The 20,893-nt window shown below is 37.7% G+C and overlaps 1 protein-coding gene across 2 annotated transcripts in view; it reads right to left on the reverse strand.

Annotated features, from left to right (window-relative positions):
- Window positions 1-641: 641 nt before the first annotated feature.
- Arih1 (ariadne RBR E3 ubiquitin protein ligase 1) overlaps window positions 642-20,893 on the reverse strand; it is a 107,903-nt gene continuing 87,651 nt past the window's right edge. The window contains exons 9-14 of one of the 2 annotated variants that reach the window (XM_050151839.1): window positions 20,340-20,411; window positions 17,877-18,007; window positions 13,087-13,144; window positions 4,592-4,852; window positions 2,774-2,886; window positions 642-1,435 (exon numbers count right to left, since the gene is read on the reverse strand). In XM_050151839.1, coding sequence (XP_050007796.1) covers window positions 1,351-1,435; window positions 2,774-2,886; window positions 4,592-4,852; window positions 13,087-13,144; window positions 17,877-18,007; window positions 20,340-20,411 — 720 coding nt within the window. In that variant the 3' untranslated portion in view covers window positions 642-1,350. The remainder of the gene's footprint in view (window positions 1,436-2,773; window positions 2,887-4,591; window positions 4,853-13,086; window positions 13,145-17,876; window positions 18,008-20,339; window positions 20,412-20,893) is intronic. The other variant, XM_050151840.1, reaches the window with a different exon arrangement.

Consider the following 20,893-nt stretch of genomic DNA (forward strand, 5'->3'; position numbering starts at 1 on the left):
AATGCACTGGATGGGAGTATCAATGTTCCAGTGGTGTTTGCCTTCAAACTGAACCCACCGTAACACACACAAGCAATTTCAATATCCACCATTTAAAATTCACAATCTCAAACTAAGTGAATGGCTATTTATTTATACTTAAAGTGAAAACATTGTATTCAACACCCTAACATAAAGAAGGGATGAGAAACGAGCCATAACTAAAAATTTAAAAGGCTCAAAGCAGCAATTCAGGAAAAATAAAACAGGAAAAGAAATTTTGAAATGCTTCCTCCAGACGTGATGGGGAGCCTAGAAAGCCTACAGCCCTGCGTATTACATGGGCATCAAGGCCACACAGGAAGAGTAGTTGGGACAGGATCATTCATGAGGTGAAGCAACAAAACCACTTGTAGTCTTTAACAGGCCACGGCATTTGCTCAGGACTTGACTTCCTTGTTCTACATCTAGAAGCTGGGAATTCAAGGCATGAGGCCCATGGCCAGCAAAAGGCAGAACCAAACCAGAAAGGGCAAACTGACCTCAGGAAAGGGAAACTGAAGCACTCTAGTTAGGTCTTGCAGAGGTGCTTAACAAACATACCCTTATCCCAACCCCAACCCTAGAAAGATAAAGCCAACTGAAAGAAAATGCACAGCAAATAGACATAATCTTGAAGCTTTTTAAAGAATAAATATTTTTGTAATTAAACATTATGCAAACACGTGCCACGCTTGCTTTATCCATGCATATGCGCTATATACAATTTTGAAAAATACTGTGTTGTCCTCTTGTTTTAAAAGTCATATACAAAGTTTTTGTGTTTTTTGCTTAATCCTCTTGTTGCCTACCCCATTCCCCCTCCCAAGAATTTCCTTTACAAGTAGCTAATAATCATTATTCACTCATGACCTTAGGGTATGAGAGAAAGTGAGTCCAACTGTGTGTGGTATATGTGCAGGGGAGGAAGGGGAAGAGGTCCTTTACCAAAGTACAACAAAATGGCTGATTTGGACATGAAAAGCAGTGTCAAGGAGCTATCTGAAATTTTAACTGTACTACACTCAGGAAAAAGAAAAAGGAAGTCAGCTTTGAGAATGAAGCTACGTTACAAGTTAAAGTTGGAGGGCTTTTTGTGTGTCTGTCACACTTTGTTGGCGGCCTAGAATACTGTTGTACAATGGTTTATCTACCTTTTTTATTACAATATAATTTACTTAAACTTTCCGTTAACAAAACAGAATTCTGGTACTACAGACCAGCGGTGTCAGAATAGGCTTAGTGCCTCCTTGTTTGTGTTTGTGTTTGTTTTAATTGCATGAGCACTCTAGATGGTAAAGTTTTCAGAGTTCATTTTATGCAGGGCCATTCTCAGTCCTCAATGTACTCCCAAAGATCTTTTTCATAGCCTTCATGCACATGCTGTAACAAAACCCTTCGTCGACTCTCACAGTATCTGTAATCAAAGAGAAAACAAAACAAAACAAAACAACTTGTCATCCAGCCTCTGATAATGAAAAAAAAAAGAGGCATTTTACCCACTTTTAAAAAGTACTACTCCTATAGTTTGCCCAGACTTTGAAATAAGCACCTGCTATTACTATGATTTATCTGTACAGACACATCAAACTACTTCTAACTGTTTTAAGGACTGTTTTCTGGTTTCTTTCACTGGTGGAAATCAAACCCAGGACCCTGTGCATGCTAAACAAACACTCTACCACTGATCTATTCTTCCAGCCCAAAATTATTTTTTTTCAAACTCAGATTTCCGGCTCAGGAAATTATTTTAGAGCCCTCATGTTTTAGAAGATGTGACTGAGCCTAGAAACAATGATTAAAACCCATAGTTGCATAAATTATAAAGAATTTCAGTTGGACTGTGGTAGCTACATCTCTACTGAGTTCAAGGCCAGTCTGTTCTACAAAAGAAGTTCCAGGACAGTCAGAGGTTTTATACAAAGAATCCCTTTCTCAAAAACTAACTCCCCCCGCCAAAAGCTTAATTTCATGGGCCATCTATAAAGTCCTGATTAACTCTAAAAACACAAGTGAATATATTGAGATTAAATATCCAGGCCTTCCCTTCCAAATTTCCGGTTCCCTTAGCACTATTAAAAAGATATCAGGGGATGATGAGATGGCTCAGTGGTAAAGAGCACTTCTTGCTTTTCTAGAGGATCTACGTTCAGTTCCCAGAACCCACAATAATGGTGGTTCACAACTGCCTATAACTCTAGCACGAGGTAATATGACACCCTCTTCTGGCCTCTTTGGATATCCAAACACATGCACCCACCCATATATATATATATATATATATTTAAAAAAAAACCTCATTTTTAAAAAGAAATACAAGCATATGAAAAAAACACACTGAAAGAAAGCTTTATGTTGAGGAATCATCCAATCTTGAACTATTTACCCCTGAGCTAAATTTATCCTAAAGATAAAAGCTAACAAAAACTCTAAAAAGAATGCATAATTCACTTGTAAAGAAGCATGACCCAGAAAGAGTCCCTGGATAAAACCAACACCCCGTGATCACCCCCTCATTGCTAATGGCTACTTATTCCTTTTAAAGTCTTTCTTCTCTATGGTGTAGGGATTTCAACTGAAAAAGAATCAGCCATTAGAATACATGGCTAGGTTTCTCTTCTATTTTTGATCAGTCTCCTCCCTGCAACTTTTTGCCCAATCGACAGAAGCAATCTGGGACACACAGAACCACAGTCAAACATACAAAATCTCACCACTGGCAGAATATTTTACTCACCAGCTATAAAAATCTCACCTGTACTTATCTTGGACTTTCTGCTTTATATCCTGCAGAGAATCTTGGGAAATATCTCGTTCGAGGTAGCCCGAAAGCACCTCTGTGGCATTTTCTAGATCTGCTTGATTATTCTGAAAGAAAAAGAATAGAAATTCTGGCTTCAAAATCAAGCTAAAATATAACCAAGTTTAGCTAGTTTGAGGACTATACACTTACTCTCAACACTGATAATCATGGGGGGGTGGGGGCTCAAGATAGAGATTCTTTGTAACAGCCTTAGCTGTCTTTGGAACTAGCTTTGTAGAGAGCAAGCTGGCCTTGAACTCACAGTGCTGGGACTCGACGCCCAGCACAGACGGTCATTTTTTAACTAGTAAAGCTCTTTGTGGCTTTCACCTGTAATAATTTTCTAGCCAAGAACAATTTTAAAAATGTTAGAAAAGAGATTCAACCATTAACCTCTAGAATAACAGTGAGGACAATGTGAGAAAGTCTTTACAATGTTTTATATCTGAGAGCTGCTCTTTTTGAAAACTAAAAAATTAAAACTTAAAAAACCTTATTGTTGCCCATATTTGGTTGCATCGCAGCCATCTGCATAACTTTAAATATATACAGTCTTTTGTTATTGTTTTAAAAGACCATGTCTTTACCGTGAATGTAACCCTGGCTGGCACAGAATTCTCTATATAAATCAAACTGACCTCCAACCAATAGAGATCTGCCTCCCTCTGCCTCTGGAGTTCCAAGATTAAAAGCATGTGTCATCATATCCAGGTGGATAAATCTATTTTACACCATAAGCAAGATCAGTATTCTATGCATCACTTTTTGCTGTTGCTGCCTTTTATTTTTGAGACAGGGTCTCACTATGTAGTTTTGGGTGGACTAGAACCAGGCTTGCTTTCAACTCACAGAGATGTGCCTCCCTCTGCTTCTTGAATGCTGGGATTACACAGGCATGAGCCATCAACCCCTGCTATTCTCTATTTTAGATGAGAGTGGAACCCTTACCATCCTAGGATATTATGAGGCTTAAGTGACACAATTCATATAAATTGCTTATTCAGCACCTGGCACATCTAAAGTTCTTTTGTTGGGTTTCTTGCGGTTTTTTTTTTTTGTTTGTTTGTTTTTGTTTGTTTTTGTTTTTCAAGACAAGGTTTCTCTGGGTAATAGTCCTGGCTATCCTGGAACTCGCTTTGTAGACCAGGCTGGTCTCTAAAATTAATGAGACCCACCTGCCTCTGCCTCCCAAGTGCTGGATTAAAGGTGTGCGCCACCAATGCCTGGCACATCAAAAGTTCTTAATAAGCCTTATTATTAGAAGTTAACATGGTAGTTAGCTTTAGTGTTGACGTGATGGCTAAAAAGGGGGGCTTTTCTAATTTTTCAAATATAGATTCTGTAAGATTGATGCACAAGCTGGGTGTGCCTCCCAATGTTCGGGAAGTAGGGATATCTCTTTGAGTTTGAGAGCAGTCTATACTACAGCGCTAAGCCCTCCTCTCAAAAAATAAGACAAGACAAAACAAATAAAAACTTCAGAAAACAACAACAACAACAACAACAACAAAAAGGAAAACCACCAGGGGGAGAATGAGATAAGAGGGGAAATAATCTGTGGCAAGTCTACAGCGCTAATCCATGATAAATGTACATTCAAATTGAGGGCTGACTATAGTGCTAGCACAGTTAACTAGCTGGCTAAACCACTTAAATCTGATACAATTTAAGATAACAAAAAGGTTTCTCATATTTTTTACCTATATTTTTTTTTAAATAGAAAGGGCTTATGAAAAATTGGCCTTTCCCCCGTCCAGGAACTAATCCTACCTCAAAGATAATGGACTGGTTATTCTTTTTGAGGTAGAAAGCGAAGACATAAGTGTACATAAGTGTGGCACGACACTGGCAGAGGACATCGACTGCTTTCTTCAGGAACTGCACCTCGATCCAGGACATGTTGTGCTGCTGCATCTCCTCCATCTTCTGCTTCACCTGAGCATACAGCTTATGCTCAAAGCGTAGACTCTGCATGTGGTTCATATAGCGATTACAGTAGAACAGGTACCTCTGCAGGGCTGCCCTAGATCGCTGACCCAGTAAGAAAAATAAAGGTCTTGTAATTATGACATATAAATATATAGCATGTATCATGTACAAAAGCTGGTGTATAATTAAGCAACAATGTGATAGCACCTCACGCAGTAAAACAGCTTGTCACTCAAAAGGGCAAAGATACCAAGAGTTGGCAAGTATGTGGAGTGAAGGGAATTGTATGAATGTAAGTTAGAATCATTATGGAAAATACACAGATGGCCCTTAAAAAACTGAAGCAGAACCATCATAAAATTCAGTTTTACCACATTTGGGTATATAACAACAGCAGCAACAACAAATCCTGAAATAATTATTTTGAGCATGCCTGCATTTCTCCATTTGTTGTTTGTAATAATCAAGCCGTGGAATCAGTTCGTTTATTATAAATGAATGGATAAAGAAATGGGGGCATACATAGTAAATGGAATACTGCTCGGGTGGTCATGTGCAACAACATGGCTAGCCATGGAAGACAATGTACTAAACCTATATAGAAATACATATACTACACAATATTGACTTATATGAAGAATCTAAAACCTAAACTCAGAGGAGTAGAGAGTAAAATAATGATACTGGGGGGAACAGGATGGGAGATGGGGGACCAGCCTGTCAATAATACACATTGTATTCAAAAATGAGAATTAATGTCAAATATCTATCCATAAAAAACAATAGGTAACCAAGGTGACAAAATAATTAACTATAGTTAAACATTCATCAACCTTATACACATAGTAAACATCATATCCATGAGTATTATTATTTTTGACTACAATTGCTAATTGAAATTTCATGTATTTGCTGATAAAATAACAGTAATCTAAAATTGTTAATTTAAAATTAAGAATAAAGCTATCTACAGTTACCTTTGATACTACTGCTCTGAATGCCTTACTCTAGTTTTTATACAGCAGCCATGAGCCACATATTTGTCTATTTTAACTCAACATTAAAATGTCTGTTCTACAATTAGTGGGAAACAAATTAAACAATGTTGATGAAGAGTCTTTTTAGCAATACAAAAAAGTTCTCTTGGATAGCACTCTACAGAGGAAGCAATGAGCTAGAAAACACGAAGCAGCTGTGTGTTGCTGGTGGCTGGTGTGTTGTGTGCAAGCTAAACAAATTTACTGACAACCCAGTCTTTGAAAAACCCTGTCTCAAACCCCCACCCAACAGAAAAAAAATTCAAAGCTCTTTTTGCTGAGTCTGAATTTCCTTAAATTTATAGACTTACTAAGAAGGCAAAATGGTCTACACAGAGAGTAGCGAGCAGAGCTATACAGTGAGACCCTCTGTCTCTCTCTCTCTCTCTCTTTTTTAAATCTATCTTTTCTCATTTTTAGGAGACCCTGTCTTTAAAAAAGTAGTAGTACTAGTAGCAGAGAGACAAAAAAGGTTAATAAATGACACCAGGGAGTCATTTATTAACAAGAGTAAAATCTTTAGGGCTGGAAAAGCAGCAGGAGAAAATGACCTAGTTTCTTCAATAAACAAATGGCAATTTTTTAAAAAGGAAGCAAGAGAAGGATAATGTAAAGAGGAAATAAAGTTAATCAAATTCAATTTATAAAGTAAATCTGAGCAAGCACGATGGCTAGTGTGCCTGTGCACACGTCTGACATCCTGAATTTAATCCTCAGCTCTCATGAGGTGGCAGGAAGAAAAGCACATCCTGACAACTGTCCTGTGAGCACGCATGTGTATGTACATGTACACACACACACAAAATACATTTAAAATTTTAATAATTTACAATATAAGATCCTGCCTAAAAAGATGAAAACAGGAAGAAATTTGACAGAATTGGAAGCATCTGAACAATAGTTGATTCAAATAAGCTATATTTCTAAAGAGGAGGTTGTGCATGGAGGTACACACCTGTAATACCAGCTGCACTCAGCAGACAGAAACATGGAACTGCCAAAATTGAGGAAAGCATGGGTAGCATAAATTAAGACCAGCTATGGGCTACAGAGCGAATCTCTGTCTGTGCCTCCACTACCCCATCCCTCAACCAACCAAATATATACAAACTTACAGTAACAATCTAACAGTGAGGGCTAGAGCACTAGAGATATAGTCTGGGGTAAAGCTTAAAGCCCACACTTGTTTGACATCAGTTACTGGGTTTAATTTCAAACATACTCCCAATACACCTACATACAATAATGGCATTCAGTAGTCTATTATTTGATAATATACAAAGTAGTATTAATGACAATTTTGTACTTCAAATATATTTTGCATTATTATTGTCTTACAAAAATAACTGACGTAAAGTCTCTTTCATTATTCTGAACGTCTCTAGATGTGTTGGACGATTTTAAATCATATACTTAGTATCACTAGTGCCTGATATATAGAAAACGATTAGTTAAATTTAAGTGTGATTTTACCACACATATACATATAATTATATTTTTCTCTCTATGCTTTAAAGTCTAGAAATGACAGACACTCGGGTACCTTCTATGATATGCCAAGTGAAGATCTTCACCCAATACTCTTGAGATTTATTTGGGAAGGAGGAATCCAGGAGAGTGGATACCTCTGCCAGGGTAGTAAAATAATAGCCAACAGCTGAACAGGCAGATGGGGCTTATACAGGGCTTCTTATGGGCGGAGTTTTCCCAGGAAGAAGTTATGCTCAGAGATTGGCTAATTTAGTTGGTCAGGGGCAGAGATGGCTCTGATTTCAGAGTCAAACTGTTTCTTTCCCTGGTCCGTTTTGAGTCTTTGGTTAATTTTAGGGCCAGGGCATTTTTTTTTTTCCTACTGGCTCTGTTTTTAAGGACAAAGTGTGTTTCTTCGGCACTGGTTTCAGAGTCAGGTATGCTTCTTTGGTTCTGGGATAAAGTGTTTCTTTTACTAGCTCCTGGGTCTGTTTCCCTCACTAGCTCTGGGTTCAGAGTCAGAGTGCTCAGGGATTGGTTGGTTTTCCTTGGCTGGGGTTCTTACCCTATACCAAGTATATAGAAATATAAATATTGCGCAGCACTCGGTAGGCAAAGGCAGGCAATTTCTTTGAGTTTGAGGCCAGCCTGGTCTACAGATCAAGTTCCAGGACAGGCTCCAAAGCTCCAACCATGTCTCGAGAGGAAAAAAATATATATTTGGAGAAGAATCTACAGTTGATCTTCTTAAGTATATAAACTCTGAACCTCAGGACTACTCAATCACATGCTACAATATCATATACAGCACTGAAGCATCAAGAAAAAAGTCAAACAAAAGTTTGTCGTCCCCCACCCCCGACCTGAGGGTCAGGAAACAGGTTAGGCTGGCCTTGAAATCAAAATGTTTCTCTTTCTACTTCCTACCTCATGAGAGCTATATTTGCATCATGTATCAACCATGCCTGGCAAAGCCATATTATTTCAAGAGTCAGGTAGGTGCTGAACCAACACTTATGAGATAAAAATTAAGCCTATGTGCAAATAAACTATGTAGGAACTAACCTGTCTGTCATGTTTACTTTCCAGTATGTACTATTATTTGCAAATTTGTCAAATTCACAAAATCTAACAGAAAACCCAATTTATCACATTATCACATACGATGTGAGAGGACTTGATTTCATATACTTTGATTCTGAAAACTATTTCTCATTAAAACTCATGAAGCTGGGTGTAGTAGTACATGCTTTTAATCCCAGCACTCAGGAAGAGGAAGCAAGTGGATCTCTAAGCTCCAGGCCAGACAGGACTATATATATAATGAGACCCTATCTCAGGGGGAGGAGGGGAAGCCTACAAATAAAACCCTCAGAAATCAAAGAAGAAAAATTTTAATGCAAATAAGAAAAGCTTAATAATAAATGCCAAGATCCAGAATAAATCAATTCACAATTTGAAAATTGTGAATTCCCAAAATAACCAAAACTAGAAAACTGGCAGGCCAGTCAAGTGTAGCTACCAACTGTTTTTTTCTAAGTAAAGCTATTTGGAACACAATCACATTCATCTGTTAAAGCCTATGGCTTCCTTAGCAGTAAGGAGAGAAATAGACTTGAGTAATCATCATGGAGATTACAGTCAGCAGGTATTGATTCAAACCTCAGTGCTGGGAATCAAAGCCTTGCCCATGCTGGGCGAACTCTACCACAGAGATTCAACCCCTCCCACCTCCTTTTCTTTCTTTTTACATCATCCCCCATTTTGAATGCGTATGTGCGTGCATGTGCACACGTGCATACATATGTCAGCAGGAAGTCAGAGTTAACTTTCAGGAATTAATTCTCTCCACACTGTGGATTCAGGGAATCTAATGCAAGTTTACCAGATTTGTAAAGCAAACGTTTTTACCCACTGAGCTATCTCAATGGCTCCCTCTTCCCTAACCCCTTCATACGTGTGTGCACAAATTCATGTCTAGAGTCAAAGTTCATATAGGTTGTCTTTCTGGATCACAATTTATTCTCACTGAACATGGACCTTGCGGTTTCTGACTAATCTTGCTGGGTATCTAGTCACAGAAGTCCTGTTTCTGCCTCCTTACTGCTAGGATCACAGGCAGTTGCCATGTGGATGCTGGAGATCTAAATTTGAGTTCATGCTTTTTGTTAAGTCTTGTTTTAAAAACTGAGCCATTTCCATGGTTCCTCCAATACACACACCCCTTTGAAACTCTCACTAAATTTCTCAGAATGGTCTTGTAGTAGCTCAGACAGGTCTTATATTCATAATGTTCCCGCTTCATCCTTTGAGTAGCTGGGTTACACACCTGTGCCATCGGGGATGGCTTTATTTGTCTTCTACAGAAAAGGTATTCTGACTTCCAAAGACAGAAGAAGATTCAAATTTTACCACTGTCAGCACAACAGAGCATATAAACTTTTCTACAACACAAAGCACTCAAAGTACCACCAAGGATCTTTCTGGACTATGTACCAAATTTCTAATACTTTTGAAGACTACAATAACCCAAGAGACATCAGGTTAGCATGCGAGAATGGAGAACATAAGGAAAAATCAAAAGGTTAAATAAGCGTGTAATGGTATATCCCATCAAATAAATGACAGTGATATGAAATCTTTCACTGTGCCCTACAGAGGTGTAAGATTCTAGATGGGTCCTACTTGTGAAGTACAAAATCTATAGACCCCTAATTTAAAAGCTATGCACAATATCCCACCTCCACCCCACCCCCTAGAGAACTTAGAAAGGGATTTTACTGAGATGGTGTGGTCTTCAAAAACAAAGCTGTGCTAAATATGATCTCTAGCTAGATCTAATTTGTCTACTAGTCACTCAGAATTCCTAATAACTAGGAATAAAACAGTGCCACACACGAGGAAAAAGCTTTTCTTTTTATTCAACAGAATTATCAAAATCTAAAAGTATATTGGAAAAAGTATGGTATTGTTCTTCAAAAAGATTTTATACAATCTTGATTTCTATTAAGTCATAAAAATGAACTAAGCAGTAGAGTCAAGTCTAAATGGAGCTAGAGAAATCATGACTGCCACTAATAATCTATAAATCAGAATGATACAAAGTAACTACTGACTAAATTTAGGTCAACTTGACACAAGCTAGAGTCATTAGAAAGAAGGGAGCCTCAACTGAGAAAATGTCTCCATAAGATCAGGCATAGGCAAGCCTGTAGGGGTTTTCTTAATTAGTGATCAGTGGAGGAGGGCCCAGGTCACTGTGGGTGGTAACATCCCTGGGCTGGTGGTCTTGGATTCTATAATGAAACAGGCTGAGTAAGCCATGGGGAGCAAGCCAGTAAGCAGCACCCCTTTATGGCCTCTACATCAGCTCCTGTCTCGGTTTTCTGCCCTGTTTGAGTTTCTGCTGTCACTGCTTTTGGTGATGAACTCTTAGTTGGAAGTAAGAATAAAATAAACCCTTACTCCCAAGTTGCTTTTGGTCATGGCGTTTCATCACTGTAAGAGTAACCCTTACTAAGATGAGGACCATTAAATGGAAGTAAGGTAGAGGTACCAAATAGTCAGGTATTAGCAGAGACCACAAAATACGATGGTTTTGAGTCAGAGTCTCTCTGAGCAGTTCTGGTTGTCCTGAAACGCGAGAAGACCAGGCTGTCCTTGAACTCACAGAAATCCTCTTGCCTATTTCTGCTAGGAATAAAAAGTGTCTGCCACCACGCCTTTTTAAGTATTAAGATGATGACAATAACAACAACCACAGCTTAGTACAGGAGATGTAGCTCAGCTGGTAGAATATTTGTTCTTCAATATATGAATCCCTGGATTCTATCCCTCGCACCACATAAACAAGACACAGTGGTATATTATTTCAGTTCTATAAAAATGAATGAATGCAGACAAATTTCATTGACTTGTGATTTGATCTGATTATACAGCCATATAGAAATAAGATATTTGTAAGTGGTTTTACATTCACATATCTAAATACTGTAGTGAATATACTTAAGCCAGCCCTATTAATTTATGAGAATTTTTCTGTTCTTTGAAAGGACTAAATAATATGCATGTAATTCCAGTACTTTGAACCCAGAATGAGCTAAAAGGTTAAAACAAAAATGTCTTGCTGTACAGTGCTGGCACATGCTTTAATCTCAGCACTCAGGAGGCAGAGAAACCATGTCTTGAAAAATCAAAATACCCAGAACACAAATCACCTAAACTACAACCTCCTAAAGAACCTTTTTTTAATATATAATATATATGAAACGTTTATTATTTTAATTATAGCAAAAGACAGTATCTTTACTTCTGCCAATATAGGAGTATATAGTAATATGTATTGGGGGAGGGCATTTATTTCTTTAATTAGAAATGATTGAGGTCTGTATGTTGACTGAACAGAGTCTTGCTGGTTTCAAATTTGCTGTGCAGTCAAAGGCTGGTCTCAAAATTGTGATCCTCTAAGCCTCCAGAGTGTTGGGATTACAGGCAAAAAATTGCCTTTAAAAACTAACAACAAACACATGGAATCCATGTTTTGGATTGTATCCAGCTTGAAATACCATTTAAAAAGCATTTTTTTTTGTTTGTAGACAGGGTTTCTTTGGCTGTCCTGGAACTTGCTCTGTAGACGAGGATGGCCTCAAACTAAGAAGCTGGAATTAAAGCCATATGGCACCAGAATCCAGCTAAAAAGCATTTTTGTCTTTAGGAATTTCAAAAAAAGAATGATTGAATAAATAAAGGATTGGAGAGATGACTCAGACATTAAGAACAATGACTGCTCTTCCAGAGGACCTGGGTTTAATTCCTAGCAACCACATGATAGCTTACAACTGTCTGTAACTCTAGTTTCAGGAGATCTGAAACCCTCACACAGACCACATGCTGGCCAAACACCAATGCATATAAAAATAAATAAATATTTTAAAAAAGAAAAAAAGAACAAAAGATTTAGCCGGGTGGTGGTGGTATATGCCTTTAATCCAGCACTTAGGAGGCATAGACAGACAGAAAGATCTCAGTGAGCTCGAGGCCAGCTTGGTCTACAAAGTAACTCCAGGACTATCAGAACTCTAACACAGAGGAACCCTGTCTAGAAAAACCAAAATAACAACAAAAATGAGTTCTTCAACTACTATAAAATTATGAGAATAAAAAAAAAAAAAAAGAAATACAAACCTATTGTCTGAATCCTTTCCTAATAGCATAGAGACTCCGGAGGGAGTCTGTTTCAAAATTACCTGACCTATCAGAATTGCACGAACAATGAGGCAAAAAGTAAAAATAAGTGACACACTGTGTGCTCTATACAGAATAGCAGCAGTTCACTCAACAACTGCTGGTCTCTTATTCTCCGTGCTGAATGAGCAGAATGCAGAGGTGAAAGCATTCATTTAAGGTCATCACAGGAACCAACATAACTAGCTCAAGTGAAAGAAAGGAAACAGACAAGACTGTCCTTATAGAGGAGGAGGAGGATTGGCATACATACCCCTGTAATTTCAGACATGGGTAACTAAGATTGGGAAGTCAAGGGACAAAGCAAGAACTTGTCACAAAATTCACAAACCAATTACAAAACAAAAAAGACTGAGTGAGCACAATGCACATGCCTATAATCAGCTGTCAGGAAGAAGCAGAAGCAGAAGGATCATATGTTTGATGCCAATCTGGGCTACAGAGCCTGTCTCAGAAAATGAAAATAAATGTTCCTAATTAAGTACCGTAAAAGAGTCCCTTTCTGAATGCTTCTATAAAGTTAACAGAGAAATATGTGAATCAGGCATTCTTAGCCAGTGCTGACCTGCTATAGCTGCAACTCACCTCTTGGGCATCTCTTGCTGCCTTTGCATCATCCTCATTGTAGCGATTACAGTTGTACCTTAAAAAAAATTAAGAAACTTTCAGAAAGCCATAAATCAATTATAAAAGGAACAGGATGTAGCACTTTAACTTGTAAGTGATTATCTAGAACTAGCATTCTGTTTCACAACAGATAAACTGAGATGTCAGCACACACAAGGTCCTATTGATATAGTGGAAAAATCACAAGACTAAATAAAGCAACACTGGGAGGGTTGTATATAATCCAACACCTAATATTCTGGGTGTCTAAAGTACTAGATCAATTCTCCACTAAGTAATAGGAAATTCCACATCTTTTGGATAACCCATCCCAAACCAGCTAAGCTACAACCACCAGAAAACACTGCAGTATAGTACTTATGATTACTACTTATAGTCTGATCTTGAAACTGTTTCTGAAGAGATCATGTTATCTCCTAAGCTATCTGTTACTCACTGTATCTTTCCTTTTATAAGCCAGAGAACCAACAATTACAAGTTACTCTTTAAGAGATGCTGTGGGATGTACTTATATACCTCTATGATTTATTAACTGTCACTGAAAACTGAATGATACATAAAAAAGAAGGGAAGGAGAAAACATATCCAGAGAAATTAGCTCAGAGCAGAAATGATGGGCACTTCCTTTGTCCTTGTTACTATGTATCCGGTTTTTTTGGTCTCACTAGTCCTGGTTAGCTTGAGACCAAACTAACCTAAAACTCAGAGATTTGTCTGGCACTGGTCCCCAAGTGCTGAGATTTAAGTTATCTGCTACCACACCTGGCTACTACATATCTTTTATGAGAGACTACATTCTGATTGTGGCTATTTATTTACTGTAAAGTCCCCTTGCAATAGACTTTCAAAGAGAGATTCAGAATAAATACATAAAAGTAGTTCAGTTAGCAGGAAGTCAAAAACTAACATGATGCTGCAGCCATCTGTTAACAGTGAACTTTTTATTTTAGAGCTAAATGAAGAGATTTTCAAAACCCCATCCCTCCCTTCATCCCAAAGAAAAACTTGAATTTAAATGTTAAAAGTGAAATGCATGGGGCTCAAGAGATGACTCAATGGCTAAGAATACTTGCTACTCAGAAGGACCAGAGTTTGATTCCCAGCATACACAGTGGGCAGCTCAAAACCTTCTGGAACTCCAATTCCAAGTAATTTAATGCCCTCTTCAGGTCTTTTGTGGGTAGCTGTTGAAAGATGAGTGACCATTTGTGTAACAGAAGCAGATTCACACACACTCATGTTTTTTTTTTTAATCTAAAATTTAGTGGTACAGACTTACCAACCTTTTCAGAATTGTTTTTTGAATATGTGTGAGGGCACATGGTGTTAAGAATTCAATCTAAAGCCTCTCGCACGCTAAGCCAATGCTCTGCCACTGAGCTTTATTTTCATCCCTTCAAAACTGTAATGGTGTCTATGTATTTGTATGCACACATAACATACGAATACATGTTATCTTTGATTTCACCAAATTATGTATCAGAAAGCAGTTTTAAGAGACGTGCTAATCTATGTATACGTTTGTGTGGTGGTATATGTGTGTTCAATACCTTGCTTTGACTTATGTTTGAGTAACAGATGGTTTTGGCGATAAGATGATCTCTTACAAAAATGTACCAGAAAACAGAAGGAAGCAGGGGAATATTTCATAAAGTTTTTAGACATTCCCTTAAGGAAAATGTGAATCTATTATGTTTACTCCAAGAATTGGCCAAATACCCTTGCCTATTTTTACTCAATAGGCTACAAATTTCTGTTCCAAATGAAATATTTGGTGGAAATATGATTTAGTTTTTAGGTATAGGATTAAATCATAAATCTCAGAAATTTTAAGTTATACTTTTATTTATTTAATCTTTGATACTAGCCTATTGTCTATTTTCCACTACTGAGATGTAACCACAATTGGTCTTAAAGTAACACAGATAATTTATCTGGATTAGAAAGATTTCATGTTAATTTTCACCTGATCATTCAATGTTTTTACTTGATGTACTAGTTTACTTAATTTAATTGAATGATCACCGCCTTTGATTTCTTTTCGTAAACTATTAACATTGGCTCTTTTCTTATCTCTTAAACATCACAAATTTCAATTGTGGTTAATATTTGAGACATGGTCTTTCTATGTAACCCAGGCTTGCCATCATTTAGAGATCCATCTGCCTAGTGACTGCTGGAATTAAAGGTGTGTGCCACCATATTCACTCCTTGAAATGTTTTTTAAAAAGGAATTTAAAGCACTAGCTTAATACAGGCTTTTCCTTTCCAAAACTATTGAAGATTTTAAGGCTAGCAAAGCAAATATTTAGGGTCTACCTATATTTATAACTCAAATAACTGATTGTGCTACTTGGAATATTGTTTTTACAAATCAAAGGCATTTTAAGAATACACAGAAAACAAAAGAGGATACAATTGCAAGGTCAACAAGCATATAGGCATGACCCTTTCGACCAAGTCATCATTCAGTCTATGGTAGTTCTCTTGCTTTAATTAAAATCTGAGTCATGGGCCGGGCGATGGTGACACACGCCTTTAATCCCAGCACTCAGGAGGCAGAGGCAGGTGGATCTCTGTGAGTTCGAGACCAGCCTAGTCTACAGAGCTAGCTCCAGGACAGGCTCCAAAGCCACAGAGAAACCCTGTCTCGAAAACAAAACAAAACAAAAAATCTGAGTCATGATCAGTGATGTCATCAAACTCAGAGTCTTGAAAATAATCTTCTTTATCCACCCTCCCCCAAACACTAGGCTGGCATAAAAAAAGCATACAGTGACTTTATTTTAGTTTCTGGGAACCCTATAGTTTGCTCTCCTAAAATACATGCGTGTTCATGTGTATGTGTGTAGACATGCATGCAACAGCAGCAACACACACCTTTAATCCCAGCACTGGGAAGACAGAGGCAGGTAGATCTCTGAGAATTCCGGGCCAGCCTAGGCTACACAGAAAAACCCTGTCTGAGAGAGAGAGAGGGAGAGAGAGAAAATCTGTCTTCAGCTCTGACAATGGCATATTTCCTTTATTCCCCATTAACAAATCAGTTACTACCTTGGAATTAGCTCCAGAAATAATCCCTATCACCAATCCTCCAATCACTGTAACTACAAGTCCCAATTAAATGAAAAGCAAGTGCCTAATTTTTAAGTTCCTATCGCTTTATCTTATTTTGAAGCTGCACCCTTCCCCTTGCATTCAGTCATCAACAGTGCTGGAATTATTTGACAATGTGTAAACCGCACAATACAAGCCCCTTTCATTTAACCATGCCACTTCTACCCTCACAGCATCCAAACAATTTTATACTGAAGTTCTATTTCCTAACTTCTCCTATCCCCCACAACTTACCAGGTTAACCAACAGAAAGCAGGAAGGTGACACAAATTGATAAAAGCAGGTTATCTGCATATTATAACACCCAGAAATACATTCATTTCTCATCAGCATATGTGCTTAGCTCCTATGTTTCTCAAAACTCATCTAAAGTTTAACTTGTATTTTCCAAAATAAATATGCATATAAGAAAATTATCTATTGGTACAGAAGGAAATGAAGGGTGCCTTTTAAAACAGGAAGCCTTTAAATCTAAGGATTATGCACCATGAAAACAATCTTTCCTGGAGCAAAAAAATAACTGACGATAACTCCCAACTGTACTGAACACAAACAGATGTCTTTATCCTTGTCATTATACCCTAAACAATATTGTTCACAAAACATTTACTATGTGCAAGGTATTATAAATAATCTACATACATGCAAGTACTATACTATTGTATATAATGCTCAGATTTTGGTATCCACAGAGCATCCTGGACCCCATCTCCAATGGATGCTAAGAGACAACCGCACATGGATCTAACATTAACTCTCAGTCTTGAAGAACTTATAAAATTGCACAATAAAGGCCCATTCAAAGAACTATTTACAAGTTATAGGTAGTTCTTCCAAATAGGAATGCAAGCCTATTTCAAAGAGAAGTTAGGCTGGGTCGGTGGTGGTACATGCCTCTAATCCTGCTTGCTCTACAAAGCGAGTTCTAGGACAGCCAGGAGTGTTACACAGAGAAACCCTGTCTCAAAAAACCCAACCAAACCAAAGTGTCAAAGAGAAGCAAAAAATACAGATTTTTGCTCAGTAGCTTTCCAATTTTTTTAATTGTTGTTTTGTTTTGTTTTTTAAAGACAGGGTTTCTCTGTAGATTTGGAGCCTGTCCTAGCACTTGCACTGTAGACCAGGCTGGCCTTTTAACTCACAGTGATCCACCTGCCTCTGTCTCCCAAATGCTGGGATTAATTAAAGGTGTGCGCCACCACCGCTCAGCACTTTCCAATTATTAAAGACAACAACTATTGTTTAATGATGTATAGGGTAAGAAAAACACACAGGTTAAATTTCTGTAGATAAATTCTAGTTTACAATGTCTACCTAGAGTCATCAGACAATGTAACTAAAAAATAAAATCATGAACTTAAAATATACTCCATCTCTGTTCAGTATTCCTTTTATTTTGTTTCCAACTACAATTAATGAAAATCTCAACCTAAAGGTTAATCTCAATTATTAATTCCTGTGAGAAATGACAACTTAATCCCTCTCTGTGTCTCTACCTAGCATATTCCTCTGTTGAAATACATATTGTTCATTTAGCTCAAGTCAGGTGATAATCAAAGGCAGAAATATCATTTATATGTGATATATATGTCATAATTATGTTAACATACTCTACCATTTGTCCAACCTACCAGGCAGATCCATGTGGTTCCCAAGGGCCAAGACACACCCAGCAAAACTCTGCTTTACAGTTCTGGTTACGACAAACCATGTGATTACAACCGCCATCCTTCTCAATTGTGACATGGCATTTGGGACATTCCTATGGAAAAAAACTATAAAGTTGGTGTCAATGCTACACTAAGCTGTATTGCTACCATTGAGAGAAGCCAATTCTAGATTTCATTTATCTATTAGAGTTATTACACTTAAGTCACTTACAAAAGTAGTAAGCATGTAATAAATACCATTAAAAAAATAACCTGTATCATTATTACTGGGGTTTTTTTCTTTGTTTTGTTTTTGTTTTTCGAGACAGGGTTTCTCTGTGTTACAGTCCTAACTGTCCTGGAACTCACTTTGTATACCAGGTTGGCCTTGAACTCAGAGATTCACCTGCCTCAAAAACATGTGCCACCACTGCCCTGCTTATTATTGGGTTTTAAAAGACAAAAACAGTGTAATTCCTTTTATAAAATATTTATTTTTCTTTATATGTCTGTGTGCAGATGACTGTGGAGACCAGAAGAGGACATCAGATCTCCTAGAGATCGAATTATAGAAAGTGGCGAGCCACCATGCATGTGAGAATTGAACCCAGGTCCTATGGAAGAGCAGCCAGTGCTCTCAGCTGCTGAACCATCTCCACCCAGTGAAAACAATCAAAATATTTTTAATCAGAGATAGTAAGCTTGATAAAACTTTGAAGTATTTTACTCATCGTGACACACTGTTGAGTGCCACCTAGCTGCAGAGTACTTTCTATCCTGAGCACTACTCAGAGCATTATATGCAGCATAGCATAAACCCATAAGCCTTGTAACAGTGCTATTTATTCCTGTTGATCACAAGAATAAGAGACAAAAAGAAATAACAAGGAAACTAATTCTAGGTCACAAAGATCCATATACAAGCAGTCTGGCCTTCAGGGTCAGGCAAGCAGGTAATCAGGCCCCAACTTTCAAACTGAATTCATAATGAAGTTCACAATTTCCATTTTTGTTCTTATTTACTTTTTAACCATTTGTTTTTGTTGTTGTTGAGACAGGATTTCTTTACAAAGCCCTGCTGTCCTAGAACTCACTATATAGACTAGGCTGGCTTCAAAGTCAGGGATCCAGATGTCTCTGCCTCCCAAATGCTGGGATTAACTATGTGTGCCATATCTAGCTTTTCAAAAACTTAAAAATTTGAGTGGTGTAGAGATTGTGTACACAAGTATGCGAGAGATGACGCTAGATGTCCTGCATTATAGCTCTCAGCCTTACAACTCTCAGACACTTTCAGTGAACCTGGAGTTCTTTATATTCAGCTATGGGGGTTGACCATTAAGCTCCAGAAAGTCTGTCTCTGAAACTCAGCACCGGGGTTACATGGCCACACCTGCCTTTTTTATGAGTGTCAGGGATCTGAACTCAGTTCTTCATACTTGAATGGCACTTATCCACCAAGGCATCTTCTCAGCCCTTGTTTTTATGGCTTGATACGAGGTCTTGTGTAGCTTGGGCTGATGTTGAGCTTCTGATCCCCACCTTCATTTCTCCAGTGTTGAGATTACAAGATGTGTCAGCACATCCAGTTCATATGGTGTTTGGGATCAAGACTAATGAGGGCTTTGTGCCGTTTAGGGAAGTTCTCTATCAACTGAGCTACAATCAAAGCCCCAAAGAGACAGAATTTACAACTAGCTTCATTAATAACATATTCAAAATAAAAATAAGGAGTACTACATGGGTCCACTTTCAATGTTTTCACTTATGTCATAGTTTAGATGTATAGCATAAAGTAGATTCAGAGAAACAGTTCTGCGATGTCTACTTTATATAATCAAAACTTAAAATTAGTTACTCGGCTTAAATCCTGGCCTCTGAAGACTAACTTCTAAAAAGTAAAACTGAGAAACTTAAGGTAGACAATTACATTAGCTGACAACATAGCTCAGGGTTGTAAGGGTACTTACCACCAAGTCTAACAGTTCAATACACTGTACCTATATAGTGGAAGGCAAAATCTGATTCCTGAGTGTGGTTCTCCCCTACCTAGACATGAGCACATATATGTACATGCACACAATACAAAAAATTATTTTAAAAGAAAAAAATTGACATTAGGCCAATATAAGTGAAGTGAATGAAGTATAGTCACATTTAGTTTAACAAAATAAGCTTTATCTACAGTAAATCCATGTTTTTAGAATAAAAGTAAAGCACTACGCATAATGCATTACAGCTACTCAATAAAATAAACACCTGAAGGTAATTATCCATATGTAGCCATTGGAGATGGGGTGCAGTAGACAAAAGCTATCATAAGGCTCAAACCAACATAAACTCACACTGCTTTTGCTAATGCTTATACACCTACCCTTCAATATGGTGATTATCAACAGTTCAGGGGAGGGGTAGTGGTGGGAGGATACACACAGATGGACCAACCTTTGTGTTAGCTGCAATCCAATTAGAAGTTTCACTGTCATCATCACACTTTTTAATCCACTTCTTCAACCACTATTTGAAAATAACAATCATTAGAATATAACTAAAACCTTAAGGATAGCAAATTATTTCAGCACTTAAACAAAGGAAATTTTTAAATGTAAGACTCAAAAAGATATAGATTATCACTAGGCATATTCTCAAAGTAGGAAAATTTGTGGGTGTAAAATCTCATTTATTGCTGGGTGGTGGTGGTGCACGCCTTTAATCCCAGCACTCAGGAGGGAGAGGCAGATGGATCTCTGTGAGTCTGAGGCCAGCCTGGTCTACAAGAGCTAGTTGCAGGACAGGTTCCAAAAACTACAGAGAAACCCTGTCTTAAAAAACACAAAACAAAACAAAACAAAACAAAAAACCCAACTCATTTATATGGGATCAACCGAAGAACTGAAGAATTTTGACTTGTTAAAGTTGGATGGGAAGCCTAGAACCTGGATGAAAAATCAAATTAAGTTATTCCCCCCCCCCAAAAAGCCTAACTACTCATGGATATT

Source organism: Alexandromys fortis, unplaced genomic scaffold, assembly GCF_014885135.2.
Source record: "Alexandromys fortis isolate MF-2015 unplaced genomic scaffold, M_Fortis_MF-2015_v1.1 scaffold_70, whole genome shotgun sequence".
NCBI classification, from domain to species: Eukaryota; Metazoa; Chordata; class Mammalia; order Rodentia; family Cricetidae; genus Alexandromys; species Alexandromys fortis.